Below are 22,455 nucleotides of genomic sequence, written 5' to 3'. Positions count from 1 at the left end.
GTTTTCTGTTACACGATGCTAAGATAACATATTTAAGTGCAATACTTTTTAATCATGCTTTTTCTAAAACGTGTAACTCCTTGAAACGCCATAACAGTCATTGAATCCCCTATTTATAACAGGACTATAAAAATCGTTTTATTTTTTAACAAAGCATCACAAATGTTTACACACTATTTTGTATCAAGAAGAGAAAAAAGAAGAAGAACACATTTTGTAATAAAGTCATTTTCTTGCATAACTGCTGTTGCTTAATTATTATGTTGTATCCCACTTGCCAGTATTAGTCTGTTGCTCATACATATATCCTTCATAGTCGACTGAGGCAGGTACAGCTTTCACCACCAGGAAAAACACAAGCTTGTTTAACATGTTTGAGAAGATGGAAATTTAACCTTATGTTTCGAATCAACGTTAAATAGTCACGTTGCTCACCATAATGGCCTTTTGATCACCCTAAACCACATCATTCCTGAGTTCAAACATTCTAAACTAGCTGAAAGACCAGAATTTTCACTTTATATGCAAATGAACATTACGAGAATGGGACGAGGATAAGAGGCTGCAGAAGAAGTTTGATAATTAGTCCAAGGCTTTGCTGTAGCAGGTCTCGCAGTGGACTTTGCCACCGTGTAGGAACATACTGTCGAGAAGGTCTCCCATTGGTTTGCTGCACACGCCGCACTGGAAGAAATGGGATGTTGAGACAATGTTAGGAGAAAATGTTATCCTTTAAAAACTCATTATTTTACTGTTCCTTCATCCATAGTATACAATGCTTTAAAAACACACGTAAACCTTTGATTTGTACTCAATATGTAAAAGCTAAAATGTTTATTTGAAGGAACATATTTAAATTATGATAAAAAAATATTAAAGGAGTAGTTTGTGAAATTGCATTTATTGGCTGTTTTGCCATGAATTAGATGAGAAGATGTCATGTCTGTCTCTTAAGAAGCTACAGCCAGCAACTAGTTAGCGTAGCTTAGCATAAAGATGGGGAAAGGTGGCAGGAACGTGTTGGATTAAAGCTTTTATTAGAGCTGTTGGTAGGCAGATTCATGAACGACGGATATTTCCAGCGTTTAGTTCTAACTGGCTGATGCCTGTAACATCATATTTACCCTCCAGACATTCGAGAGCAGTGTCAATCTTCTCATCTAACTCTATAAAAAGAGAATAAACATTTACCAAACTATTCTTTGAAGAGGAACAGAAGCTCACTTCATGCAGATTCATCCCTTCAACAAACTAAATATCTGATTGTGTCCTCAGCTGACATGTTTCTGAGCGGAGCGGTGAACTCTACCTGGAAGCAGCTGGGGTGGCAGTTGATATTGAGGTGCTCGATGGTGATCTTGGCATCGTTCCCCACTAGCTGTCCGCAGAAGTTACAGGAGGATGACAGCGGGCCACTGGGGAGACACAGCCATTCAGACACGTTATTTCGGCCGCTGACTCGAGCAGCTCTCACGCGACGGCAGCAGCTCTGTCTGGTAAATAACCTGCAACCATTTCTGTCCTCTGCAAGGAAATGTAATACGTGTAAATCATCCTGTGATGTCCCGCTTTGCCTCCTAAAGAGCAGGCTTGGTGGAATGTCTGCACCTACTGCTTACCCATATTGAGATTCGGCAGAACTGGGAATAACAAAGCAGGGGGAGAACGGCTTACAGCTGGTTTAAAACGGGTTAGGGAATGGTGTAAGTGGAGGAGATGCTGTGAGAAACCTCAAATAATCTGACCCGCTACAGAAACAACAACTAGAAAAGTAAAACACACTCTTAAAGTTGAAATGAAAACCCTTTTAGATCACATCCACGGCCAAATTGTGACACCTATTACAACAACACATGCTGAAAAAAGAAAATTTGGTATTTTTTAACTCAAAATCCAAGATCATTTCTTCTTTAAAAACAAAATATGTTGCATGCTTTCATACGCTAGTAGCAACCAGTAATATCGTGACATCAATCAACCAGCTGCTTGGCTTTTAACACACCCAGAGAACGTCCTGAGCTCATCTTTTCACCGATCAAATTCCTCCAAACATAGCATCGTGAAAGTTGTGAGTTGAGGTGTCGACTGAAGTGTAACTGAAAGCTGTTAAAGTAACTTGTGTAAGACAAGAGGACGTTCTCAGAAGAGCTAAAGGTTGTTTTTTTTCTGTTTTTTTCCCCCAAAAGAGAAGATCTGAAAGGTTTGAAGTGTAAGCATTAAATGAAGGTGAACAGCCAGTTAAAAAGACATTTATAAATGCAGTTGAAATGTAATGTAAAGAGTTGAAAGCAGCTGGTTCAGACTTATAGCTGGTTTAATCATAATTAAGATAATTGTGTCATTACCTGGAGTAAGTGGAGGGGCTGCTGTAAGAGTAACCGGTGGAGCTTGATGTCAAATAATCTGACATACTATGAAAAAAAAAGAAAAAGACATAATAAGAGCAGTGCCGGGAGGTTTATTCAGCAGTATTTGCTTTTAATCATTATTGTGTAAATAATTGTCTTACCCGTTGGGTTCGTCCCTGACGTTATGCAAGGATAACTCTGTTGCATTGACGTACTCCTTCACGTAGACAAACCCCCTTGAACAGGAGCAGATAAAAAGGAAGGAGTGAGTTAATATGCATAGTTAAAATATAAGCTGTCACTTTCACTTAAAAGCCTTAAAAAAATGATTAAAAAAAACTCACTTTTTGGCCTCGGGTTCTGGCGTTTTGACTTCTACTGTCTCGGCCCTGGAATAGGTTTCATAACTGGAGACAGAGTGCAGCGGCGTTAGCCTCATCTCTCACTCACTGGCGACAGCAGTGTGATGGCTTATACAGTGGGACTACATCTGTCAAATGTAACTCAGGAGGTAATCATTTTCTGCCAGCGCTTGTTAATGGCGTGCTGTTTAACGGGCTGTGATTTGACAAAAGGACATCTCTAATACACATCATTAATCTGACATCTGGAGACTGGTAATTAGAGGGAAGGAAATGAGGGCAAATTGAATGACAATGAGAGAGCAGATCTTGCCCTTTAACTTAAATAATAGTCGGGAGTCTGTCTAACCAGGATATCATGCGGCGGTTGCAGGTAACTTTAGACGTTAGACTGCAGAATTAAGCGGCTACAGCTGCGTTCCCATGGGGGTTTGGCATAAATCTCTCAGCCGCTAACTAAGAAAGCTGTTACAAACACAGAGGGGGAAAGCAAATCTGGTAGGTGAGGGTGGAAAACGAGCCAAGATCACCTAAATATTAGATGTGTGTTTTATTTTAAATCAATTTAACATCCATGCTTTAAAAAAATCTGGTTTAAAGGAGTCTTTACAAATGTAAGAAAATCAACAGACTGTTAAAAATAACACTCACCGATCCATAGTGGGCTCTGGATCACTGTGCATCTCCCTGGAATGTAAAGAAACCTATATTAGGGTTTGAGTGTAGGCTGGAGCAGCCAACGAGCTGGACTCTATCCAGTTAGCAGGAGTTCTGCAGTTTTTCTAAGCGTATGAGGCTGATGTTTCTGACTCACAGCTCCTGAGGGGTCAGGATTTATTGACCAGGTGTGATCTCTTTTTTTATTTTACTGCAGCGTTGCCTCCTCCCCGTGCAGTGTAATGGTAAACATCACTGGCATGCTTCTCACGCTCTCAGTTCCTTCCAATCTCCCCCATTTATTTTATCATAAGAATCAAATCCAATCATTCAAACCTGATGGTGGTGATGGTTGTGATCGTCTCCGTCTGCGTGTGCTCGGGGCTACAAGGGGACAAACAAGAGGATATTTCTGCTTTATAAAAAGTCTGGAAGTACTGGTGAAAAAGTATATTTAAAGAAAAGAAAATAGTTGAGAAGGGCTGATTATTCTCAGACAAAAGCTGTGAGGAAGTTTCGACTTATGAGGCTTGCTTTCAATTAAACGGTTGACAGGCACTGGATCTTTGACTTTCTGCTGAAAATGTGAAAGTGCTTTAATATGTATTTAATGAGCCCAGTCACAGTGGAGTTACCTCTCCTCCTCGTCTTCCTCCTCTTCTGTAGTGACAGTATAGACGGTGGGGGATGTCCACCTGTCCCACGGGGAGTCATCCTCAGAAGACCTAGAGCACAAAAGAAGACATGACTTAGCGGAGGACTAATTCACTCTCATATTGTACAAAGAAAAAAGAAAAAAAGCCTGGAAGAGGATCTGTTTAGTTGGGAGGAAAAGTTGTAACAAATATATGTCTGACCTATTTTCATCAGCATCAGTGCACAATGTTTTCTGGCTCAATGAGTAGATGCTGCAAAAGCCTAGTTACTTCGCCCCAGTGAAAGGGAAGGAGGTTATGGGAATAAAAGGAGCAGATACGCACACGGGGCTTTTAATAAAAAGGGAGAAAAAAACAGTGACTTACTTTCTCTCGAACCTGACCAGCGTCTGCTCTTCAGTTTGGCCTCCTGGTGCAGCTTCTTGGCTGAGAGGGGGGGGGAGGATATACATTGAAAGGCTTTTAGCACATAATGGACACGGATGGGTGCTTGTAGATGTATGAAACATACATATAGTGGACTGCATTGTGTGGAGGTGTAAGAGTAAATCAAAACGCTTCATCACCTCTCCTGAGGTGGGCTGGTTTCCCACGTGCGTGCCCAGGACCGATGAGAGCTGAGGCTGCAGCGAGAGAGAGGGAGGGTGCAGGCGTTATGACATACAAGCACGTTAGACGGGTAATGTGTGCACTTTCACTGCATGTCTCCATCTCACATCCGTAACACGATTATGCATCGAGATCAGTTTAATACCTCGTGGTGTCGGTGCTGATGGGGATGACGTTGTCTGCGAGGGATTCCAACGCATTACTGCTCATACTGTAGAACGCAGAGGGGAATAAAACCATCAAATAAATGGGAGGATTTCAGGAAATAGTGTGCCGCTGGGGGTTTAAAGAGCCGACTATGAACCGCGATGTCCCCGGAGTCCAGCTGGGGACCTTTGTGGCCCGTTGTCATCGCTCAACTCTAATGAAGCCATAATATGCCCCAATCATACTTTTAAAAAACTACAGGTGCAAATGGGGAACAAGTCACTGTCACACAAGTATAAAGTATGTACTAGTATAAAGATATTTTTACAACTTTAGTATAATAAAAATTATTAGATTTATTATTATTAGATTTATCAAACAAAAATACCAAAACATTTCTGAGTTGCAGCTTCTAAAAATGTAAGAAAATAAGCAATCTAAAGCATCTATTTTTGCCTTTTTAAAAACTATTTTATGACTAAATCATAAATAAATACATTTATAAATAATAAAATAACAGTTTTTTTTGTTATTGGCTATAGAAAACATCTCTGTGATCAATCTAACTATCAAGTGAAGTGCACCTAACAATTGCTACTTACTTGGTTTCTGGACTTGGCTCTTTGTTCTCCATGTACGTAGATGACACACTGAGGGAATAACAATCATTTTGAAAAATGAAATCAACATAAAAGTATCGACATGGCGTAGTGTGTCTAGTACGATACCCGCCGATTATGAATACAAATTATTGCAATAACCAACAAAGGGACGCAGTTGTAGCTGCTATGATATTATGTAGCGCCGTGATAGCATCCGTGCTACAAACAGCAGTTACAATACAGGAAGAGGGGAAAGGGCATTATCATTCCAGTACCTCTTGATGGAAATATCAGAGAGAGGCTGGAGCAGGTCGGAGGAGCTGCAATAGAGAAAAGTGGCTCATAATCAGAAACTGCTGCATTATGCATGCCGAGATGCTATCTGGCTGGCTGCGAAACAGTCACAGCTCCGAACCAATATGATTACCTGTTAGAGGATGTGGTCCCTATCGGATATGGATCAAACGGATCAGCCGAGCTGAAAAACAATTTCACACTGATTTCACTCTCAATTGTCAGCACGGCCCGTCTTGTGTCGGAGGTATTCCGATCACATTGACTCATAATGGAAAGATTTAATGCAGTTTGAATGGTAAACAGAAACACGGGAGCCAAACCCAATCACAATCAAAAATCTGGATGTCTTTGACGAATGGAGAGACTGTTCCGCTGCTGAATGGCAAAAAAAAACAGCCTATTTCGGGTTTTCTTCACCTTAAACTAGTTGACTTCTGTCTATGCCAATTACTAAAAACTGAACAGCTCATTAACATTAAAGGTTGAGTAGTTTAATCTATTGAAATCCTCGTATCATACAGATAGCAATGAATAAATTAAATGCTCTGACATAAAAATCTCACCTGTGGCCGTCCAATCAAAAAAGTCGGCCCGGAGAAAATAATTGGATGGCCCGCCTGTCTGTAAATGCTTACTTCCTGTTTGGGCCCACTTGTCTCTGAACTAAGGGGGCGGGGCTTTTTTTCGGTCTCTGTGGTTTTTCCAAATGACCAACTCTGCCTTTACTTACGACGGAGTATTAGAGCCGGACTAAGAGAATTTTTTTTTTTTTTAATTACGAGAATAAAGTCGTAACATTACGAGAAAAAAGTCATAATATTACGACTTTATTCTCGTAATAATATGACTTTTTTCTCGTAATGTTACGACTTCATTCTCGTAGACCTAATATTATGACTTTATTCTCGTAATTTAAAAAAAATTTATATATTTTTTTCTTGTAGTCTGGCCCGAATACTCCGTCATATTTACCATCTGTACCGAGGTTGTTGTTTTTTTACCAACAATAAATATTTTTCGAAAAGATTAATTTGATCAATCACTTCAACCAATATTTGCCTATTCAATTAAAATTAGAATCCACTTTACAATGTAATCACTTTTTTAAGCAACTTATCTTATCTCTTATCAATATATTTCAAATTACATTTTTATCGTGTGCATTATAGGCTGTCGTAACTCTCTTGTAATGATATATCTGTCTCAGTGTCAGCGGAGGATTCTAAAAACATTTAAATACATATTGTGTAAACTTTAACACCAGCATCTCAGAGCCCTCGCCCATATGTGACACGGCGGTAAATACCTGGATTCAGTGACTGTCACAGTGGAGCTCCATGGGTCTGCATTGTCCTCTTGGCTGCATGGAGGCGAGATAGTAAAAGTAAGGAGGGTAGTAAGGATGAATGGCATGATGGGAAGGGAAAAGGGGGCAAGTAAAGGTAAGCATGCTTCTTCTCATACACTATTTACAATGCCGGTCCATTAGAAAAGCTTGAAACCCACTGAACTATTTAACAAGCACGAAAACCATCTGAATGTCGTACGGAAGAGACTTCTGCTCGTACCTTTTGTCAGTAATGATCACAGTTTCCGTGGTTATAGTGACTGTCTCCGTGATGCTGGCGGGGCAGAGGAACACAGCATGGTTGCATGCAAGAGTTAGTCTAAATCATTACAAGTCATATCAGGATAGAATGCATTTCTTAGCGAGGAAAAGCTCTGCATAGATAGATAATTGTTTAAGAGCGGCCTGTCATCTCCTTCTACCTTTGTGGGTTTTTGGCTGTTTCATCTGTCTGCGTCTCCTCTCGCAGCGTGCCGGGGCTGGCGGAGACAAAACAAAGCCGCAATACTAATCAGTACAGAACATTCTCCTCTATTTTCAGTCGCCGCCGCAGATAAGATGTAGCCTTTCTGTTTCAAAGCATTACTCAGTCGCTTCAGGAATCTGCGACTTTGTTTCTATCTAACGTCGGTGCCGGGGTTAAAATAGAACGCTGGAAGTGGAGGAGGCCCTGATTTATGGATCAAACTCCAAGCAGATGGGGTTTATTAAAAAAAATAAAAATCTTACACCTCTGGGACGATTGGCCCCTTCATCTGCAGCGATAGGAATTAATGGGATACATGGGAGGGAGAGATGGGGATCTGTCTCGTTCTCACCTGCGAGCCTCCGTGTTGATGGGAATGACATCGTCAGCCAGGAGATCCAGGGCACCACTGGTCTGCACTGGGTTGGACTCACTAATGAGATGGGATATAAAAAGTCAAATACACGCTGTGCACACGCTCCCCTTTCGAAATTGCATCTCTGGCAAAGTAATTTGAGGTAATGCCTCTTGCTTGCTCCTGACGAGGGAGCTATTGATTTTTCTACTGATGAAAGGATAATTATTCGCATAACAAATTTCCGTATTTGGGGCTTGGGTGGGAAAAGCGCTGTCTTCCTGTACCTGTCTAGTCCGCTGAGCAGATCCTGACTCCAGCGTCCCGGGCTGGGGGGAACGGGCTCTGCTGACTCGTCTGGACTGCGGAGGCGGAAGGATGAGAGGAAGAAGGAAGTGGAGAAGATGGAGATGAACAAAGGGGATTTTACGATTCAGAGGAGATTTCAGGGCAAGAAGAGGCCACTTGAGGTTGAGAAGAGGGCGAGCATTGGAGGTCCAACACTGCCACCTTGTGGGGAGATTTTTTTTACCAATGTGAGGATTGCTTCAAAATGGCAATGTATTTTTAAACAAACCCATCAGTGAGAGCCAGGAGATCGGCTGTCATTGGTATACAGTTGCTAAGCTCCGGCTCTGGCTCCTGTTCAACACTGCAGACAGCGGGAAGAAAACAAATATGAGTGCACCTGCTTTGGCACGCACAAACGCACGAGTCTCTATATTACATTTCTAAGTAGCACATTTAATCAAGTCTAATTCGGGACACCCTCTCGAGTGAGGTAGTCCTGAAATTGGGATGTGGGTTATTGTGTGATTACTCTGAGGTGAGCCCAGTGGCAGTTAGACGTTATCTCTTTTTTCTTTGCCAACCCTGCTATGACACAAATGAGGAAGTTGTCAGTTTTTATACCCGTCCTCTGCGGCGCGACTGTCCGCTGAGCTTCCTTCTTCCTCCGCCAACGCTGGCTCGTCATCATTAAAGCTGGAGAGGAAATAAGCACTTATTATCAGATCAGGCTGGAGGCACGAATGTGATAATCTTTTCTTATTTTTTTCCCCCATATTGGTTTCTGCTGCTTCAATCATTTTTTTTTCTTCAAGTACCTGGGTGAACTTGTGTCGAAAGAGATGAGCGTGTCGGAGAGGGCGGCGAGCGTGTCAACATTGGAGCTGTGGAAATAGATGGAGAACAAACAGGACATTCCAGCTTTCAGTCACATCGTGTGTGAAAAGGACGCAAACACGCACAAAGAAAACCACATGAAGGCTCATTCAGCCGAGGAGTTATGATAAAGATTAATGCTATTATTGAAGAAAAATAAATAAATCTGGGCAGACATTATGTGGATGTTTGAGGCTTACTACCACGCTGTTACTAAGACTTTGCAGCAGGTGGAAGTAGTCAGATAATTTGCTTAAGCTAAAATGTATATTATCACATTATGACATACAAAGTTATTAGCAACTGAAGGTGTGAAATATATGTAGTCGTAAAAGCAACTAAAATATGAGTGGAAATCTGACCGTGGCTTTGGAAGCGGTTTTGGTGGGAGGGGTGAAGTAGGGGCAGGAGGAATCGGGGATGTCGAAACCGGGGCGAGGTCAACCAGAGGGGTGTCTTCAGGTTCTGGTTCTGTACAGACGGCTTGAACATACTCGGGGAGGAGCACAGGGAGAGGAGTGTCCACCTTGGTGCACCCTGGTTTCATGCCTTCGAATGGGTCTTTCACTGTCACAGACAGGACAGGAGGGGGGTCATCCTCATCCTCATCCTCGGGGGCGGCCTCCTCCTCCACCTTCGGTGCCACCGGCTCATTGGCAGCCGTCTCATTGGCAGCCGTCTCTACAGTGGTGCTGGCTCTGTGAACACACAGGTGATGAATGAATATCAGAAACAGCACTTGTTGCGCTGGAAATAGATAACTAGGCACAGGATTTACGTTTTCTGTGGTTCGGGCTCGGAGGCGACAGATGTGATGGGGACGGCGAGGGAGGGGGCAGGCGCCGGAGTCGCGGAGCTCTCATCATCATCGCTAATCTCCACCCTGCACATTTGTAGCCAAGCACACATGAACGCATTGACACACAGAGTAACATTTAACATTTTGTTTTAGACAAGGAGCATTTACCTTCTAGCTACAAATGCTGGGCTGGTGTTGACCGATGAGGCGTTCTCTTGAGATCTGAAGTGTTTAAAACAAACAAGTTTTCATAAACTCCTCCATAAATATCTAAAACATTTTTCATGTGACTGAAGAGGACAATTTCTCAATACGTAGTAAGCTTTTAAAAAAAACATGTCTCTCACTTCTACTCAATTCTGGGAATAGGCTGAGTGTTGAGATTAGCGTTGGGAGAGTGATATAAGACAGACGTACTCATATTTCTTAGCAGCAGAGAGCACATAAGACCGCTGCCTGCCTGCAGATTTCTTCAGAACATTGCTGGCTGCCTCCGTCCTGTGAAATGAGTCATTATGATGTTAATTTAAATCTCTTTCGCGGGGCATGCGAGTTCAAATTGGATGGCGCTCTACTGCGCGAAGGCGAGTCGCACCGTTTCTCCTGCTCCTCCGTGCTAAGCTGGTCGTCCTGGTTCTCTGGCGTGGGCTTCGTGGTGTAGGGGGCTCTAAGGAACAGACAAACACACACACACCTCATGGAAACACGTCTTCACTGAGCCGCCAGCGGTCAAATGGGGGTCTGATATGTGTGCTTACAGTTTCTTGTAGCTGCTCTCTGAGGGTTTTTTGGTGAATTGTGTCGATGTTTGACTGTATAAAAAAAAACAGGTGACATTAATGTGGGAATATCTCATCACTTTTTATTTCTGCTTATCCATATAAGAGGGGCCGTTACCTAACGCCGTTAGTTGTTGAGGATGAAGCAGGCTTGTCTAGTTTGGTGAAAATACCTCTGAAGGAATAACAAAAAATTGGAATGTAACCTTTGTTTCAATAACAAAAAAATCCCCATTTGGTGCCGTTTTTCATTGCTTACCTGATGATGAATCCTGACGATGGTGCTCTTAATTTAAAAAAGGAGAATCGTTATCAGCACAAGCATGTTTTGTGGGAGGTTTCCAAACCGACTGTGACATTAGAAACCTGCGTTTACCTTTCAGCATCGGTCTTGGTGGGAGACGGAGTGGATGCCGTTGGTGACGACGACCCCGGACTGGTCTCAACCGTGGCTCCGTTCACCCGTCTGGCCCTCACTTCTGCTAGCCTGCATGTTTTCACAGGGAACTTTGTGTTTTTTTGTGTGTCTATTCAAGTGAGTCATGGACGATACGGGACAGAACCCCCCATTTAACACACTCACCATGGCTTCTCTTTTTCCGCTTCAGTCTCAGCATCGATGCTGCGCTGCAACCAGCTGCCGTCTCCCTTCAGCTTGGCCCGCACTTTGGTGGTAAGGAACACGGCTTCCTTTTTCCCCTCTGAGACACCGACATGTGCAATGTTACATACCCACACACCATCTGAGAGATTACACACACTGAATAGTAATGACATCGTAATCACTGCGTGCTTGATAACGCGTGTTATTCAGTTCCCTTTGGCCCAACACATACAAATACACACACACACATACACACATACAAAATCAAGCATTTATTTTTTGTATTAAATCAAAGCGATGACAGAAGATCAGAAATGAGTCTCCGCCGGATGCATTCCACTTTTATTGGAGGAAACGCCTACTCACCTTTTGACATGCTTGCTCTGGAGGCTTCTATCTTCTTTGTTCCGTTCTCAACACGCTTCCTGCAATGAAAATAATAATAATAATAAAAATACATGAAAACCAGTGAGAATTTGCAGGAAATGTCAATTTATTATGACACAGCCTAAAAAAAAGTATCCTTCCCACACTCTGTTCCCACCCGATGAACATGTGCTCTGTGAGGCATTCCTCAGTCTCATCCTCCAGACATGCAGATGATCCTGTCCTACCACTTTCCAAAAAAAATACTGCCATTGCTTGAATACAAATGGACTCGCATACTTCCATATGTATATGAACATTTGTGTTTGGATACAAAATAATACTTGAACATTATAATTTATGGGGTTGGGTATATATTGGTACCTTTAACACACATCCAGATTAGTTGACCCCTCACTTATTTACAGTCAATAAACTCCTCGTTGGGAAAGCCACTTTCCCCAGGAAGTGGAGGAGCAAAGGGGAAAGAAATACTCCCTTATCTGAAAGTAGGCGCGGACTAGGCCTACAGCTTTATGCAAAACCGTGGAGCCATGTTCAGAATGCAAATACAACGTCGCCACAATATCTCTTGGGGATATTGTACTCAATGTTGGCGACAGAACAAATACACAGAGGGCTCAGTAAGGCATATTTATCCTGGGTTTAGCACATGGAAATGATTGATGAAGAGCAAAAGCGCTTAAGACAAGCGAGGAGCGGGACAGGCGAGTCCACTGACGAGCAATCAGGACAGGGAGACGCCCAGAAAAACGAGAGGGCAAACAGTGACAACCACCAGTTAACGCTTTAGACCCAACAGTTCAACGCTGCGTGATTGATCACTTTTTACGCTCTCTCATCTCACAGCTGCTGAATTACTGACGCTCTAAACGCAGACATACATCCAGATGTTTTGAAAGTGAGTAACACACCTGCCTTACCTGGTTTCACTTTAATATCCAGCAGAGAGAGAGAGACGTCCACCCGGTGAGTCGAGAGCGTGCGGCTGCTGTGTCCCTTTGGTGTGAGCGGAGGGGAAGTGTATCTGACAGGTGTCTCGGTCGCCCAGGTACGGGCGTGAGCACGAACAAGTCCAGCCAGTCAAGGAAGATAGATGCGGGGTGGAGCAGCGCGTGCGTGCGTGCCTACCCATGTGTGCGCGCGCGCGCGCCTAACAGGGGTTGCTAAGAACTCGTTTGTGTTTACTACACGCGCGCTTTGTTCGTGGTGAGTCGGCAAGTGCATACCTGTCGTACAGGTGAGTGAGAATCAGCGGCGAGGACGAGCGAGGCCACGGGAAGAGGCCGAGGCCGCGCGCCTCGCGGCGGCGTTTCCCGGGGGAACGCTCCTCTCGTGCTAACTGGGTGGAAAATGCTTAGCAGCACACGCGCAATTAAAATTAGATCACGCACGCACGCACGCACGCACGCACACACACACACAAACACACACCTGAGATAAACAGACGGGGTGGCCCACATGGCAACACACATCGAAACCAATCTCATTTGGAATGAATTGAATTTTAGATTTGAGATAATAAAGGAGTACTTTAATTTGTTTTTGTACAAAGAAAACAGAAAACTCCAGCTTGTAAATAAAATCGTATACACAATCAGTCTGGAAACAGTCGATTATCACTTTAATGATCACATATTATATGTTGGAGGGCAGACCAAGCCTCGTTATTTAGATGGGAGTGACTGAGTTTGTACAAATACAAGGGATGAAAAGAGATAAGACGACTTTACTGCAATTATTTCTTCAACAAATTGCAAGAAAAAGCACTTTGTGGGCTACTGACCACTGTGTGCACTCTTTGGAAACAACATGGAGACCGGCTGACCATTGCTAAGCAATCTCATGCATGCTGTGGATGTTTAGGAGCTCTTTTCAAATCAGAAAAGACTGAATAGATGTCGCAATCAGAGAGAGGGGGGGTGGGGGAAACTGGTGATCATACTGCCAAGTGTAAACACTGAAGTCTAATATCTCTTGATGTCTCTCCCGCTTTCCCCTGAACCACAAACCAGTCCGACAGCCTTGCCTGCTGACGCCGACTCTAGCAGTGAATCATTTGGGCGCAGAATTACAAGGAGAATGTTAAGTATCTGAAGTTAACCCACACATTGTTGTCACCACACCAACATACTGAATGGCAAAGATGTTTCAGCCAGATTAGGAAAAAATCTGTGTCGCAACTAAAGAATACATTTGGTCACCGTGAAAAGGAGGCTGGTATTTACAAGTACGGTTTCATAACCATGTCATCGTTAAAACAACATTGCCCGTCCCATTATTGTATTTGATGACAGTCCTTGAATAATAATTTAACACTTTGCAGTTATGCGTGACACAGGGATGAGGTACAGTACACCAGATACTCCAGTATCAGAGTGAAGGTGGGAAAGTGTTTGGAACAAGTGAAAAACGTGTGTGATTTATGACTATATGGAAATACGATACAGGAACAAATGTATAAGGAAACCCCATAAGTAAATGATCAATCACTGTAACTATTCCCTCGGTCCACCAAATGCTTTTTTTTTTTTAGCACATAATGAATGAAGACTGAACTTCTTGCATTGGAATCACATTAGGAACGGATCCTTTCACTGCCAGAAGGCACAGGAGGAGCAATTACAGCAACCAACTTGAAAAGGCCCCGCCTTCGCCCAATATCAGCTGGGATCAGCTCTGCCCCCACCCGTGACCCTGAATACAGGATAAGCGGGAGACGATGGATGAAACTTGAAAAAGGGTGAAACTACACTCTAAACTATGGGCAGGAATGTCCTGCTCGAGACGGCAGCCTCCACTCAGAGTGAGACTGCCCACCAGACTTTGTAACCTGGTGAAAAGGCCCGCATTGTAGTCGCCATTCCTATTCATCCTAAAGGTGTTGGATGGGGGGTGAGGTCAGGACTCTGCAGACCACTCAACTTCTTCCACACAAAGCCTAGAAAACCTTTTCTTTACGTATGTGGCGTCGTGCACAGAGGTGCTGTTCTGTTGTAAATTCAGTCATCTTTGTAAATGAATTATTTTCACTGGGAGAATCGTGGTTTAGTGGAATGTATTAAGGCATTGTGACATAAACAGCAGCATATCAATGTCAAAAAAAAGAACAATATTTGTTAGTCGTTGCAGTTTTCACAGTGTAAAGTCAGGTTATGTTGTCACGAACAAAGTGCTTTAAAACTTTGGATCGCCCCAGACTGCATTGTGTTGAGCAAAACCAGAATGGATTGCTGCCATCTGCTGGTGAAAAAGGGTACACACATGTTGAAAAGTCACAGAAATGCTACACAGTGTGGGGGTTTGGGAAAACCTTCCTCATTTTGAATTGTCCATTCACGGTGTCCCGATTGCCTTGTGAGTATAACTGCACAGCCTTTACATGTCTCGACAGATTTCACCTCAATTCTACCATCAGGCCCCTTGTCTGAGGTGAGGGTAGCTCTCCACGGTGCGTGCAATCCCGTCCTTCAGACCCACTACCGGTTTGTAGCCCATATCCTGCTTGGCTCGCTCACAGCTGTAGTAGTGGTAGGTTCCAGCCAGGGCCACTCTCATTGGTGTAAAGGTGGGTTTAAAGGCCACTAGGGGGCGCAGGATCAGGGCCACCAGCCAGAGGAGCAGAGCCAGGCCATACACAAGAGCGTAGGGGAGGTGGTAGCGTGGAGCAGCATATCCCAGACCCAACAGCACCTCAGACATGAAGTCCCAGAATTTAACCGGCTCGTCATTGGTGATGTGGTACGGCTGAAGGCGAAAGCACGACACACAAGAGAGTTCAGCATTCGTGTGATTTGATTTCACGGACAAAATCCTTGATTTGATTTGATTTCCACTCACTTTTCCACATATGGGGGACTCCGGTCTCAGATGTTCAGCAGCCAGGATGTGGCCATGAACTACATTCTCCACGAAGGTGAAATCCACCAGATTGTTCCCGTCACTGCAGTAAAACAAAGACAGAGTTACATCAAAGAAATGAACCAATAAGGATCTGAAAAACAAAGAGTTAAAGCAATTAATCATTCAGCGCATTGAGCCAATATCTCAATACTAATTTCATCTTTAAAGGTGGCAGCAGAGTAGTGGACTACTGCCTTCACAGGTGGTTTATAAATTAGTGAAATAAGTGACAAATATTTGTAGTTTTAACAATTTTACAGTAATAACTTCTTCTGCTACTAGATGAAACTTGTTGGACTGACATCAATGGTTACACCCCTATGATTTACCCAATGATGAACTTCATCTTGCCCCTACGAGCCGCATCCACTAGAATAGGAACCAGCTGCGGGTCTCGAGGACCAAAGATGCCATGAGGCCGGATGGCAACTGTGAGGAAACCCTTCTCCTTGTCACAAGCCTCGAGGACCAACTGAGAACACAAAGACGGCAGAACATAAGGGAAGTGGAGAAGACCTCAAAGGAAGTAAATTTAAGTTTTGAGGCAACAACATGAACTGGCCTACACAGGTGAAATCACTCTCCTACCTTTTCCTGCTCAATCTTGGTCTCTGTGTAATAGTCGATGGGCTTCTTGGCGTACGGCAGATCCTCCCTCCCATTCTTGACGTCCGTCCCTTCAAACACCACACTGGCGCTGCTCGTCAGGACCAGTTTCTGTCAAAAAGCAGAAATGTCAAGCATCCATCATGCCTGAAAAGGTAAATCGTGGGCCGCATAAACGAGAAGGGGGGGGGGGGGGGAAAGCCCAGCTGTCTTCTTGCCCGCTGCCTCACCTGTACTCCAGCCTCGAGGCAGGCCTGAATGACGGTGCGTGTGCCCTCGATGTTGACCCTCTCAAATAGCTTGCGGTCATCGCTGGCGGGGGCTGGGGAGGCGCAGTGAAAGACGAGGGACGCGTCCTTCACGGCTGGCAGCAGAGCCTGGAGGAGAATAGGAATATTGACATTTGATGAAAAAAAAAAATAGAAGTCTAACATGTCCAATGCAATGGATGCAATGCAGTATTTATACACATCTCCATTTCAAGATGCTGCTGCTTGTTTATTTGCATTGGACATTTGAACTACTGCTGAGTGTGTGCCCCTAATTGTGCACAAATAAAGTTTTTTTTAATTGAATTGAAAAGCTCCGAGGTCTTTCATGTCACTCGACTTTTTTCCAGGTTTTTTGGTTTAGTCAGGTCAAGTCTCGAGTCTCTGGTCCGACTCGACTCACCCTTTTGTCGCAGAGGTCTCCCTGGTGGAAGGCGACCCCGGGCAGCTCGTAGCTCTGGCGGATGTCAAACACGGACACGGAGTAGCCTCGCTCCAGCAGCTTCTCCACCAGGTGTCTTCCCAGGAAACCGGACCCCCCGATGACTGCACACCGTCGGTTGCTCTGCGAGACACGCAGGGAGCGAATATCAGAGAACATAAACATCGTGGGGGGGAAAAAGTCGACGCAGATTTGCAACGTGAAAAGAAAAAAACCCTTTGAACTCACCGGTCGGACGCGCGTGGCCATAATGAAGGTAAAGGGACCTACAGGTGAGTCTCACGCGGTGAAAATGTCTCCTTACGGGTGGAAAGGTGAGTAACAAAGAAAGTTACTAATCATATAAAACGCAAAGGCATAAATATGACAACTTTTAAGACCAGCAACGCGCAATACAGTGTTGTTTATCCGCATTGAGCGCGTGCAACTTACCACCACACGAACCCATGAACTGTCTCCGAGTCTGAATGAGCCGACTGAGAAGTGTGCTGTGATTGGTCGAGCCAAATCTCGGCCTAAAGTGGACATTTGAGACTGGCCAATGGCGTAGAAGGTACGTCAAAGAACGCCACAATTTAGACCAATCGTGGAGCAGAACCTGGTTCTATCCGCCTCCTAACTCGAAGGCCACGCCCACCTGATGTGCGTCAGTTCAACAAATACAGAGAGGAACTCGTTTTCCTCCAGTCGTCGACTCTTATGTTCTGACTTTTTGTTTTTGTTTTATTAATTTGTTTCCCTTGCATATTAGTAGAGCATAGCCTACATGGAAAAAAACAGAGACAGATAAACTAATGTAAATATGACTAATGTCAAATACTGGTTGATTTATGTTTTCAAAATAAATAGAAAAGCAAAAAACAAACAAAAAAACCGTGTAGGCTACAAAGTAAAAGAAACCGCAATAACAATAGAATTAAACTAGTGTTTGAGTATTTTAATTTATATTTCATTACATGTATCCTCTAAGATTTCATTGATATTTTGGATTTGTTAATTCTTCCTCTACATTGCTATCTTCTTTTCTAATGAAATAAGCTCTGATCTGAGGTCTGCTGTCACTAGATGGTGTATTGAGGAAATGTCACAGAAACACGGGCAAATGCACCATTTATGTTATTAAATATATATGACGATACATTTTGTTTCAGCAGTATCTATAAGACAGCTGATTTTGGTTCCTTGCGCCACGTGATCCTCAACAACCAATCATCGTATTGCCCGACTGGTGCGTTTGATTTCCACCCCCACGTGTGCCTGTCCGTATACTGCGTTCATCGCTGAATGGTCATAACTGAACTGGCTGATCTGCCGGCGCAAAAGGGTGAACAAATCAAACGCCCGGTGCTTCATGACGGCAGCTCCTGGACAACACAATCCGTGCGTGTTGTTTAGCTGGAAACGTTCATCTGCACATTTTAGCCGCCCTTCCTACGAAATAAATCGGATTTGAGCGATAAGACACTGGCATATAACCTCCAGGGTAATTAAACGGGTGATGCGAGCAGCTGCAGTATAAACCGTGTTATCATTTCATCCTCCCTCAATGATAGGGAGGCTTCATAGCCAAGAGGAAAACGTAGATTGCCTTATAGATCTGCAATTCCCTTTTGCCAATCAAATAAAGAGCAACTGATGGTGAGTAGCGATGCTTCTTCACTGTTACCTACATATTTGTTAGACAGGAGATGTGGACGTTTACATAATTCCTTCATAGGTCAGGGGAGATGCCACTTTCCCCACAGACACCTTCCTGACTCTGGTGTTATAGTGACTCTTGTCTCTCATTAAAATGTTTTTTTCCTCCCCCACCAGGCGACCATGGCCAAGAGACCATCCCTGCAGGGTCCTGTGCCACCTCCTCGCAAGAAGACGACCCCCAAACCAGAGCTGACCGAGGAGCAGAAGCAGGAGATCAGGGAGGCCTTTGAGCTGTTTGACACCGATGGATCCGGATACATCGACGTCAAGGAGCTCAAGGTAACAAAAGTGGCGGATCACAATAACACAAGGGGGAAAGGGAGGTTCTTTGTGTGTGCTTCACTCTCACACCTTTCTCCCACCGTTCCAGGTGGCAATGAGAGCTCTGGGCTTCGAACCAAAGAAAGAGGAGATCAAGAAGATGATCGGTGACGTGGATAAGGACGGCACAGGGAAAATCTCTTTCGCCGACTTCCTCTCCGTTATGACACAGAAAATGGTACATATCTGTCATGAAACATCCTATATATGTATTCCCAATCTTTCTGTAGCCTTAACAGCAGCCTCATTTACACTGGTATTGATTTTCATTAGCAGAACACAAACTGGCCACATTTCTAGCATTGTTTGATGCTCCTTACCTCCTGCAGAAGGGCAGCTTGTGGTAGAAACACACTCTCCATCCTTCTGATTTCAGGCCGAGAAGGACTCCAAAGAGGAGATCCTGAAAGCTTTCCGCCTGTTTGATGACGACGAGACGGGTAAGATCTCGTTTAAGAACCTGAAGAGAGTAGCCAAAGAGCTGGGGGAGAACCTCACAGATGAAGAGCTGCAGGTAAAGCACATTTGTTTGTGGAATAAAACAACATTTAAGATACACGGACACATTTCCAAGCCAAAGACCAGTTTTGAATTATGTCAACGCAACATTTGCTTATGAATGCCATCGGAGGAGCTCAATTCTTCTGTTGTGTGTCTCTGAAGGAGATGATAGACGAGGCCGACAGGGATGGAGACGGAGAGGTGAACCAGCAGGAGTTCCTGCGCATTATGAAGAAAACCTGCCTGTACTGAAGGAAGTGTGAGAGTTGGACTAGTGGCGGTTTCACATGTAATGCTGCTCATATCTAATTTCCCTTTTCCTTATTATTGTGTCGTGCCATTCACTCCCACGTATGAGTCAATCAAAAAGGTTTAAATGTCACGTACACTGAAAGAACGCTCCTTTGATTTTACATTATACTCTACACTACATTTGCCAAAACCAGGAAGAGAAAAACTCTCTTCCTTGTTTGGAATGCTGCATATTTTTTATGAAGAACACATTGATAATATTAACGATAACGTGTAGGTTATTTATTGTCAAGAACTTCTCAGTGCCTACGTCAATACGGTGACAAACGCAGTACATTCCAGTGCTTTGATTGATTAAACAGTGTTTGGCTTGCACCGGTCTCTCCGGTGTTTCATGTTTTGGCTCTTGGAAACCGCCGGTGATTAGGGAGCGCTGTTTCACCTCAGTGATTTGTGCCTGTGCCCCTTGAAACGGGAGACGCCACTATCTTTAACATATGATTGTGTACGTATTTTTCTCGCAGCATAGCGCATTTATCCTTCTGTTGTGTATAACTATATGATATACAAAATACTCTGTGTTCTTGGATGTTTTGTATGATACATAGTGATTTTAATGAGTAGATATTCAGCATATTAAGTGTTTACGGTACAAATTAAATATCTTGAAGCAGTCCTGTCTTTTTAGTTTTCATTCTAATAAGCATCCCTCATCGGTCCAGTAGCTGTCAGTGACTGGTTTTTAAATGTCTTTTTACACACCATTCGTTCTACCGCTGCTAATAAAAGGTTTACAGGAAGATGCTGCTGCCTTACCACAGCGTATTGACTCAGCTATCCAACCCTATCAATTCAAACAAATTCAAAACGTGATGCAATAAATGTGGAAAAGCAGCTGTGCTGAACAGGAAGATAGAGCTCTTCTCTTTCAGGCAGCAAGGGTAAAACTGTTTTCTACATAACAGCTTATCACGACTGATTTTGGTCGTTCCAGTGTGCGGCCTGTCGCATCCTTTGCTGCAGCTCCCGTGAGCGGTAGCCATAAACGAGAGGGATGAGCGACACCCCGAGGTTGTAGACGATGGTGGTTGCTATATCAACAGCATCGGTGTGCAGGTAGTCAGGGGTCAGGTAGCTGTTCATGACCACGGGGACAGAAAAGAGGACGGTCTGCGCCGCCTGGAGGGTCAGGGTCACGCAGGCTCTCTTGGTGCAGAGTCCCGCGCGGATGTCCCAGCAGAGCAGGCAGAAGCATCCCAGGATGGTCAGATAGCAGAGAGGCAGCAGCACGGCAGCTCCCACTGTGCAGTAAAGCACCAGAGCCGACGTGGCCGACAGGCACGGCGTGAGGACGAGAGGTCGGCAGCGGCGAAGCGTGAAATGGACCTGCACGGTGTTGAGGCTGATACCCAGAGCCACACCGCTGAGCACGGCTGATAGCGTCCATATGACCGCGACAGTCACTCTCCTCCTTTGAGGACACATCAAGAATTCATATCGCAGGGGCCACTTGATGGCTACAAAGCGGTCCACGGCCAGAGCAGTGCTCAGGAAGAGGTCCACCTGCACAAAGAAGTAGTGTAGATGCTGGTTTTTGTGGTTTTGTAATATGAGTCAGAGCTAGACAGAGTGGAGCATGAATTCAGGTCACATACATGTCAATCAAAGTGATTTTAAAGAGGTCACCACAAATTACAATGCTGTGCTTTGGTCTTACCCGTTCTCTCCCTTGAATAATTCACACAACATTCTGCACAGAAACTATAAATCCTCACTGGAGATTTGATCCACTAATAATATGGATTACGCAAGAAAACTAAAACTAAAAAATGTCTAATTCTAAGTGGATGCACATTATTATAACTACACAATAACTTAAGGGATAGGTCACCACAGATATGCCTCCTATCTAAACTGGCTGTGAAGAGTCCTTCCTAATTTAAAATTCAGCTCAAAGCTAAAATAATATTGTATCTTCTATAACGTTACTCTATTTTTAGTACACTATTCTATCTTTTTTGTTACTACTGTTTCTCTCCACTGGCGCTCAGCATGGAAGCCCACAAAAGAGGGAATTTGCATTTTGTAGATTACAAACCACAACAGGCAAATCCTAATCATCGTGCGTGGAGACCTGAGTAATGCCAATGGATGTCCCGAAGACCAGGAAGTCAACATAGCTCAGTGTGATTCAAACAAATATGGATCGCTTAAATATAATCAACTTTATACAAACCAATGAGAAGGCCTGTATAGCAGAACTGAAGACCAGACACTGCATCATAGGTATACCTTCTCTGGATCTTAAGAGAATGGCTTTGATTGTCCAGAGGAACTGCTGAAATGGTAAATGTGATCATTTAGTTCACGGGGCGTAATATCATCCTCATCTCGGTTGTTAAAAGAAACACTGCGTAGACGTACCTGGAGGTTGTCGGACAAGAGGAGGTGAAAGAGGAGCAGGAAGCGAGTGTGACTGAGGAGGGACGGGGAGCGTGTGATGACCAGGAGTAAAGGGACGCTGAGTACGGTGTTCAAGGTGCAGCTCACACACATGCTGACCATCTTCACCAGGTAGAAGACGGTGGAGTTGATCTGCGTCTGGGCTTCTAGCGAGGTCACGTTGCAGTGGCCCTCCATGACATCAAGCTCCCTCTGATTCCAGATGAAATAAAAAACATTAGTAAAATCATTCATAAATCGTTTCAAATGACAAAAAAAAGATGTAGTACACTCACCCTCAGCGTGCGGCACACATGATCACAAGACAATTTGGTTCTGATGGCTGTGTCACACGTGTCAGATCTCAGGCCTAAAACCTCCTCCCGCGTGGTCCGTGATGAGTCAACAGCTCGTGTTTGTTATCAGGATTATATTTGC

At 44.0% G+C, this 22,455-nt stretch overlaps 4 protein-coding genes across 8 annotated transcripts; 1 reads left to right on the top strand and 3 right to left on the bottom strand.

Moving 5' to 3' along the window:
• Window positions 1-112: 112 nt before the first annotated feature.
• On the bottom strand, window positions 113-12,656 carry znf185 (zinc finger protein 185 with LIM domain). Of its 4 annotated transcripts, none has more exons than XM_084009264.1 (34): window positions 12,504-12,655; window positions 11,560-11,618; window positions 11,173-11,290; window positions 10,966-11,076; window positions 10,849-10,875; window positions 10,708-10,764; window positions 10,569-10,622; window positions 10,406-10,477; window positions 10,228-10,308; window positions 9,979-10,032; window positions 9,790-9,894; window positions 9,374-9,709; window positions 8,954-9,019; window positions 8,760-8,831; window positions 8,425-8,499; window positions 8,135-8,209; window positions 7,845-7,925; window positions 7,449-7,505; window positions 7,247-7,300; window positions 6,985-7,038; window positions 5,809-5,859; window positions 5,657-5,701; window positions 5,382-5,429; window positions 4,778-4,843; window positions 4,590-4,646; window positions 4,390-4,449; window positions 4,003-4,092; window positions 3,704-3,751; window positions 3,362-3,397; window positions 2,693-2,755; window positions 2,510-2,584; window positions 2,346-2,411; window positions 1,310-1,415; window positions 113-684 (listed from the first exon to the last, which is right to left on the bottom strand). In XM_084009264.1, exons 2-34 carry the CDS (start codon window positions 11,567-11,569, stop codon window positions 583-585), a joined length of 2,472 nt encoding a protein of 823 aa, XP_083865390.1. In that variant the 5' UTR covers window positions 11,570-11,618; window positions 12,504-12,655; the 3' UTR covers window positions 113-582. The 4 variants fall into 4 exon arrangements, with proteins under 4 accessions (XP_083865390.1, XP_083865391.1, XP_083865392.1 ...); XM_084009265.1 differs by having other exon boundaries at window positions 12,495-12,637; XM_084009266.1 differs by lacking the exon at window positions 7,449-7,505 and having other exon boundaries at window positions 12,504-12,656.
• A 491-nt stretch (window positions 12,657-13,147) lies between these two features.
• On the bottom strand, window positions 13,148-17,247 carry nsdhl (NAD(P) dependent 3-beta-hydroxysteroid dehydrogenase NSDHL). 2 transcript variants are annotated; one of them, XM_084009113.1, is made up of 8 exons: window positions 17,233-17,247; window positions 17,029-17,099; window positions 16,762-16,923; window positions 16,320-16,466; window positions 16,072-16,200; window positions 15,813-15,955; window positions 15,421-15,523; window positions 13,148-15,327 (listed from the first exon to the last, which is right to left on the bottom strand). In XM_084009113.1, exons 2-8 carry the CDS (start codon window positions 17,047-17,049, stop codon window positions 14,995-14,997), a joined length of 1,038 nt encoding a protein of 345 aa, XP_083865239.1. In that variant the 5' UTR covers window positions 17,050-17,099; window positions 17,233-17,247; the 3' UTR covers window positions 13,148-14,994. The 2 variants fall into 2 exon arrangements, with proteins under 2 accessions (XP_083865239.1, XP_083865238.1); XM_084009112.1 differs by lacking the exons at window positions 17,029-17,099; window positions 17,233-17,247 and having other exon boundaries at window positions 13,149-15,327; window positions 16,762-16,980.
• Window positions 17,248-18,620: 1,373 nt separating this feature from the next.
• cetn2 (centrin, EF-hand protein, 2) lies at window positions 18,621-20,231 on the top strand. The gene is made up of 4 exons (XM_084009136.1): window positions 18,621-18,780; window positions 18,872-19,000; window positions 19,199-19,336; window positions 19,486-20,231. Exons 1-4 carry the CDS (start codon window positions 18,622-18,624, stop codon window positions 19,573-19,575), a joined length of 516 nt encoding a protein of 171 aa, XP_083865262.1. The 5' UTR covers window position 18,621; the 3' UTR covers window positions 19,576-20,231.
• A 313-nt stretch (window positions 20,232-20,544) lies between these two features.
• LOC311013746 (uncharacterized protein) lies at window positions 20,545-22,215 on the bottom strand (the record flags this gene model as incomplete). The annotated part of the gene is made up of 2 exons (XM_084009921.1): window positions 20,545-21,138; window positions 22,000-22,215. 2 exons carry the CDS (start codon window positions 22,213-22,215, stop codon window positions 20,545-20,547), a joined length of 810 nt encoding a protein of 269 aa, XP_083866047.1.
• Window positions 22,216-22,455: the final 240 nt, after the last annotated feature.

This window comes from Eutrigla gurnardus, assembly GCF_963514095.1.
Source record: "Eutrigla gurnardus genome assembly, chromosome: 5".
Classification (NCBI taxonomy): Eukaryota; Metazoa; Chordata; class Actinopteri; order Perciformes; family Triglidae; genus Eutrigla; species Eutrigla gurnardus.
The sequence above is the reverse complement of the archived record's forward strand: the minus strand, read 5'-3'. Positions and strand labels throughout refer to the sequence as shown.

Bases quoted from the DNA above. Each gene is read 5' to 3' on its own strand.
- znf185 (XM_084009264.1), bottom strand. The intron at 8,832-8,953 runs GTACTTGAAGAA...TTTCCTCTCCAG, and splicing joins TTCGACACAAGTTCACCCAG to CTTTAATGATGACGAGCCAG. The intron at 4,093-4,389 runs GTAAGTCACTGT...TTTGTGCTCTAG, and splicing joins CTGGTCAGGTTCGAGAGAAA to GTCTTCTGAGGATGACTCCC.
- nsdhl (XM_084009112.1), bottom strand. From the start codon at position 16,965: ATGTTTATGTTCTCTGATATTCGCTCCCTGCGTGTCTCGCAGAGCAAC. The intron at 15,524-15,812 runs GTAAATCATAGG...GTTTTACTGCAG, and splicing joins AAGATGAAGTTCATCATTGG to TGACGGGAACAATCTGGTGG. The intron at 15,328-15,420 runs GTGAGTGGAAAT...TTTCGCCTTCAG, and splicing joins AGTCCCCCATATGTGGAAAA to CCGTACCACATCACCAATGA.
- cetn2 (XM_084009136.1), top strand. From the start codon at position 18,622: ATGGCCAAGAGACCATCCCTGCAGGGTCCTGTGCCACCTCCTCGCAAG. The intron at 18,781-18,871 runs GTAACAAAAGTG...CCACCGTTCCAG, and splicing joins TCGACGTCAAGGAGCTCAAG to GTGGCAATGAGAGCTCTGGG. The intron at 19,337-19,485 runs GTAAAGCACATT...GTGTCTCTGAAG, and splicing joins TCACAGATGAAGAGCTGCAG to GAGATGATAGACGAGGCCGA.